The sequence below is a fragment of the Opisthorchis viverrini genome (genome assembly GCF_000715545.1).
Source record: "Opisthorchis viverrini unplaced genomic scaffold opera_v5_71, whole genome shotgun sequence".
Classification (NCBI taxonomy): domain Eukaryota; kingdom Metazoa; phylum Platyhelminthes; class Trematoda; order Opisthorchiida; family Opisthorchiidae; genus Opisthorchis; species Opisthorchis viverrini.
In genome coordinates, this window is record NW_008751727.1 from 894,091 (window position 1) to 901,093 (window position 7,003).

A 7,003-nucleotide genomic window follows, 5' to 3' on the forward strand; every position below is an offset into this window, starting at 1 on the left:
GAAGATCTAGATTCAGTAGGGAATGAGAAAGGCCGAACTGGAATGGGCAATCCCAGTTCTCATGAAATACTTATAGCTTTAGGGTTCAATTATTGTCTAGCACTGCATCCGCCGCAGGCTGAATCGACTGCTCAGGTTTTGTAGTAAGGTCAGGCTTTCGCTCACAACTGTTGTGATTTCCTTGACATACTTGTACTTGATAGAAAGTAGCATCAACGATGGATGAGAGGAATCCACAGAACGGGCTGACCTCTGTCCTCACAATGTACATGACTCATATGACGCACCCCAATGAATGACAAACCACATATTGCATTGGGCTCGCCATGAACTGAGCAATATTCCGTACCACAATGCCAGCCAATGACTTCTCTCCAACAGCTTGACTGGTACCACTCTCGAGGAATCAAAGTATAACATCATAGACAACATCCTTTGGAAAGTTTTGAGGATTTCACCCTTAAAAAGGCTTCGACATGGCAACACTCATCCATGAAATCTGGGAGTACGGTAAAAAGAAGGGACAATTCTTGAGTGTTTGTTGAACCTACTGCTCTGACAAATAATGGGACAAAACAGTTCAAAGTTTAGATACATTCTTGACTCAGGAACTCACACAGAAACGGAAAACAATGTGACAAAAGCCCAGACCAGTCACTGCTTCATGATATCTAATGCAGCATTCAAAGTGCGCTGTATCGAAACGTGATATCATCTCACGAATGCGGTATTTCGTCTTGGTCTGCACTTTCGTGACCATCATAATGAAGAGTAGGAGCAGAACTTAAGCTGTACGACATAAAACGACACAATATGTTTGTACGAGAATCTTCGGAACGTCTTGTCTACTTGTAAATCGACAATTGCTCTCAACGAAATGAGCTCAAAGGTATGTAGTTGGGCACAGGCGGACGTCCAAGACCATCCGGTGTCCGATGGAACTGGCTATACTGTCGAGTACGCAGTCACTTGGTCCGTACTTTATTGGAACTACTGCGGATGAATTAATGTGGAAAAAACTACTTTACATGCCTTTTTTGCTACACATGTTCAGTTTCAAGCAGAGACAGAGCAAAAATAGTAACTTGATAAGGATATCTTGAGAATGATAACTTGGAATGTTAATCTCAGGAAAACAAATAATGACTTCAAAGATGGGAAATCCAACTTCAGGGTTGTTACTTTTGGTTTGCTGATTAGTTTTTCTCATAATAAACAAACCGCTCGAGCCAGGTTTTGATGTGTTTTTTTCGAACATGATACCGAAAGGGTACACCCTACGTCAGGACAATATGGATGTTTGTGGGATCAAAACCAGGACGAGTGTACAATTGCACCAACTGATATGCATTCTATCAGAGGCCGAGTAGTGCTCAAACGTTAGCCGTCGTAGGCGGAATATGACGAGAAAGTACATCCTCTTTGGGTAGGTTCACTAGATAGAGCTCCAAAACGAATCACCTAACAGCAGATCGACATCCTTCAGATCTGTACACACAACCGTGGGAAAATTTTAGGCGCACTGGACGAACTGGGGACACTGCACATGTACGATTAGCCTCGATTGAATCGCCCCAGTAGCGTGAGTGTTGCATGTTCTCACCGGTAGCAGAGTGGATCAGATGCGAACCCTGCTTTGCCATCGTTAATGCAGTGCCACCAAGTCACAGCCTGACAATCAAATAATTTACATTCATGGCTGATCATTCGATTGCAAAAAATAATCTCCTCACATTTCACCCGTAATTCTTTGGCTGTATACTTGTACATAATAAGAGGCATACATAAATACATACATACATACATACATACATACATAATACATACATACATACATACATACATACATACATACATACATACATACATACATACATACATACATACATACATACATACCAACATACATACATACATACATACATACATACATACATACATACATACATACATACATACATACATACATACATACATACATACATACATACATACATACATACATACATACATACATACATACATACATACATACATACATACATACATACATACATACATACATACATACATACATACATACATACATACATACATACATACATACATACATACATACATACATACATACATACATACATACATACATACATACATACATACATACATACATACATACATACATACATACATACATACATACATACATACATACATACATACATACATACATACATACATACATACATACATACATACATACATACATACATACATACATACATACATACATACATACATACATACATACATACATACATACATACATACATACATACATACATACATACATACATACATACATACATACATACATACATACATACATACATACATACATACATACATACATACATACATACATACATACATACATACATACATACATACATACATACATACATACATACATACATACATACATACATACATACATACATACATACATACATACATACATACATACATACATACATACATACATACATACATACATACATACATACATACATACATACATACATACATACATACATACATACATACATACATACATACATTGGATATAATTACTTAACCCGTCCAATCGTCTTGGTCCCCATACTGGAAGTTGTTGTGCTCACACAATTGTTTTATTGTGAGTGAAACTCATTCACCTTCAAGACATTTTTTACCGTTTTAATTAGGAGTAGATCAACGCATTCGTGGACAGAATCATGACCAAGATGTGTGCATCGATACGAACGGAATTCGCTAAGCATAGTGAATGGAATAGCATGTCGTAAATGAAAACTGGTCACTGTTGTTCTCGCAATGAGTACACAGGTATTACTATGTGTAAATCCAAGGTATATGACGACATAGCAAGAACATCAGAAAACGCTACAAAATCGGTGAAGTTGTTGTTGTTGAAATTTCGCCTTTTTTGTAGCTCCTGGCTTTGCCCTCACGTAAGTTCAACGTAAGTTTCGATTTCCCTGTGCTCAGGTGGAATAGTCAAACCACATCTGGAGCCGCTGCTTCGCGAATACCCAGCGGGCTCGAGCGTGCAATGTGTTTCCAGTCAACAGTCTGTGCTGCACTCTCTGGTGGAGATGACTTTGGTATCAGACAATCTGGGAAGAGTTACAGCAGACAGGAGTTCCGTGGTATGGTTTCCCATCAGGGACTCATATCGGATTATAGAGGCCTATTTGGCCTGCCATCTTCGAGCAACTTATATGGATAAATTGTACGGGCAGGTTTGGTTGATGGTACCAGTAAGAGTTCTAGGTAAGTTATCACATTCCTGTGAACGGGTTGGTGCATCTTGTTCAGTCAGCTCCGTTTGGATTGTAGGAAAAAATAGCGTGACAGTCACAACATCCAAATGGTCGATCCCGAAAAAAAAGCCAAAATGATTGGAGTCTAACATGTCGTTTCATAAAACTGGATCTAGTGGCTTACAAGAAGCACTCTAAAGTGCCTCGTGAAAAGAAAGGTAAAAGGTTTCGAAGAGAGGCAGGGTCGTTTCCTGGGTAGATTTGAATGTGGCTTATATAATCAGTACTTCCCAGGCAAGATGGGCTAATTGTTTGACATTAATCACTATGGCTCCACCAAAGATTCGAATTGTGCAACACTACACAAGTGCCACGAACGACTCGTTTCGATTGCCTGTCGATGGCCCAGAAACCAATGTGATTGAGTGGGTTGTGGTTGCCTGTGTCATAACAGTCTTGTTGCATAGATCCGACAGGGAGATACTGCGTTAACTAGATGTTACAGCAGCTACAACTTGGTTGGTAAAAACATGCGTAGTGAATAGCTTCAGTGATCTCAGGCGTGCAACTTAGAGTGCAATCTTCAGATTTGTTGGGTGTCTCCTAATAGTGCTGCTGAACCGTCAAATTCCAACAGGCTGAACGGGAAGTATGTGACTGGTGAACAACTGAATTGTTGCATCTTAGAGAAGTGCTGCGTGAAAATTTGGGTTCAATCTGAACATAATTTTGACTTGCAGCAGATGAAGCCAGTAAAAGTCTCATCGGGTCGTCTGGTTATGAAAACACCAAGTAGAACTTGTTATTACGCAACGAAGGGAAGTTGTGATACAAATGCCACTAAGGATCTCAGAAAGTAAACCATCTTTATATAAAAATCGAAGCATCAACACAGATTCCACAAGAGAGGAAACCATGGTTTGTAGTACTCAATGAAGCCAGAGCAATACTGATGACTTGATACAGATATAAAGTCAGAAACTCTTGGTTACACTGGAAATAACCCTACTAATTATGTAAAACGGAATAGAGTTTCCTATCACTTATTACTACTAGGCTTCCTTATGTATGTAGATATCTTGCGTTCGAGCTCGATGAAACCAGATGGAAAATAACATCCGGCGACCTCTGATTCATTGTCGGGACCTAGCGAGCCTCGGAAAGGCAAAATTGACAGTGAGCTTTTGAGGAGCTTCCTCGTATTGTGTCACAGCAAAGTATCAAGAACATTTTTTGAGAAATACACCCATTTGCAAATCAATTTGGTTTTCAAGAGATACTCATCTGAATCTCTCGTTTACGATATTCGAAGAGTTTTCAGCAACCTTGTAAGTAGTTTCCTCTATGAAAATAGTAAGAACATTGTTTTACATACTGCATTGGTGGATCAGTAGCCGGAAGATATACTTTGTCGCTCCTTTTGTAATTTGATTTCACATGACTCGCGGATGTAGTTCACTAGGATGCTTGCTGATCCAAGAGGTGACCAGTTTACCCTCGGACAGGGGGTGAATTCCGAGAGTGAAGCGCGCTGCGTTTCTGGGAGCCGGCATTTACTGTACACAAACGCTGTCTTCGCGGTCGACTAGGAAACCCTCAGGGTTCAATTGACTATAGCTCATTGTAAGATCTGGACGGTTATGGATCTCACAGGACGATTGTGACTATTAGATTATACGCAGTTCGTAGCCAGTAGTCAATAGGACCAGACAGAAGTGGGGCAGCAGATGGTATATTGGGGACTGACAGGAACTGGTTCTACAGATAAACGGATTAGTAAGCATCATGAATAAAGCAAACGTACAATTAATAATGACGCAGCCTCGTCAAGGGCTACCTGACAGGTGCGGTACATGGGTAATACAAAATAATAGGCCGCTGCGGGCGTCGCACTGGTGTAGTGAATGGCGCGTCCGCCTGCCGTCCAGGGGGTCTGCGTTCGATACCCGGTCTTTCCGTCGGAGTGGACGCTGGAAAATAGGTGCAATCGGGGCGAACTTGCAAGCAATAGCAGAGGGGCAAAAAATATTGACGTTGGTTACTGAGGCACAAGCGGACCCTAAGTAGGGACGGAACGGCGGGCAAACGAGAAGCGAGGAAACAAAACGTGGTCATAATAAACAGGTAAAAGTCACGTTACTTATGAGTAGTCAGATTAATTTACCGTGGTTCACCATTGATTCACAGGGGGAATCAACACTCATGATCCCGAAGTTGTTAATCGTGGACTGCAAATTTCTGCGAATTACTGCAGCCCGTGAATAGGCAAAGTGGATTTTTTAACACAAAAATTAGCTGAAATACGGTTTATGAAATCATCAAGGAGATATTGGCGATGAATTTGTAATATCCCACTGCTTCTTTGTCAGACTATTGTCTTTTTCTGACCTACCTACCTCGTTCGTGGAGAATTAGGTAAGAGCAACAGACGCCAAATATTCGGCCTCAGCATATTCATGTGTTTGTGTTAATCTCAGTTAAGGAATATCACACAGTGAATATTCAAATCCTACGTTTCATTTACACTAACAAAGCTCAGTGCATCACAATGAAAAGTACTCAAAAATTTCTCCCATTGTCGGAGAAAGTTTACAAAAATAAAACGTATCAACGTAACAGCTTCGCGAAGGAGACTGTTTAAATGTTGTTTGGTGACATTCCTGCACGAATTAGCATGAAGTGAGCAATGAAGTGAGTAATCAGGGATCAAGCTGACTTCAGATGACTAAAGGCATATCTTTTGTGAACATGAAATTTTATCCGTTTATCGGACATATACCATAAGATTAACTCATGGTACTTTTGTCCATCCTTGAAACGTAACAGCTCAACCAAAAAGAAACACTGTCAAAATCTGTGTGTTTCAAACATGTTGGTAGCTTTCATCTTTATCATCAATAAAATGGCTTCCAAAATACAAGTGTGTTTAAAGGTCAGTCATTTCAGCGCTTAACTTGACCTGATTTAAAACCGATTGCTTTTCAGCGACCGAGAGGCTTTTCGTCAGTCCGAATCCAGTAGTCGACGAGGAGGAGATAGTTAGCTGCAAAACGTTCTCTCCGATAAGTGAGAAATTCCCCCCGGTCCTCATTCTACCCTTCAGGATGGATAAACACATGCTAACACGCGAGGATGCCAGTGTCTACGAAGTGAACAATCAGATGCATTCTGGAGGCCACGTTTACCATTGTACACTGTTCTTACCCGGGAGAAGTCCACAAGTACTGGAGGATCGGATCAGTGTATTACGTAAGCGAAAGGGTGTCACGTTACCCAATTCTATAATGATCGTCCTCAGGGACATGAATCCTTGTGAATTGATCACTTGTTTTGCATTGCCTCACAAGCCCCTTGCTCATCATCATCATCATCATCATCAACATTATCAGCTGTAAGAACCGCGTACTTNCATCATCATTATCAGCTGTAAGAACCCGCGTACTTGCGTACAGTGGTTATAGCTGCCACAGTTTCGTTCGTCGATGATTTGAGGAGCAGGCATAGGTAGCTGAGCATCAAAGGCGGGATTTGATATCATTGATGCGTATATAAAGTGTATCAGTCCCCGTGGGCTTCATCGGGATTGGGAAGGCCAGAGCAGATTTCGTTAACCTGCATCAATTGTGGTCCGTCACGAAGAGACTGGACCTTACCGTGGTGTGGCGGTTTGTGTACCTCGG

The 7,003-nt window shown here is 40.9% G+C and overlaps 1 protein-coding gene across 1 annotated transcript in view; it reads left to right on the forward strand.

Moving 5' to 3' along the window:
* Positions 1-3,048: 3,048 nt before the first annotated feature.
* Positions 3,049-7,003, forward strand: part of T265_13490 (hypothetical protein) — a gene marked incomplete at both ends in the record, with an annotated part of 21,165 nt that continues 17,210 nt past the window's right edge. The window contains 2 exons of the mRNA XM_009169105.1: positions 3,049-3,333; positions 6,309-6,572. Of these exons, the coding sequence (XP_009167369.1) occupies positions 3,051-3,333; positions 6,309-6,572 (547 nt within the window). The remainder of the gene's footprint in view (positions 3,334-6,308; positions 6,573-7,003) is intronic.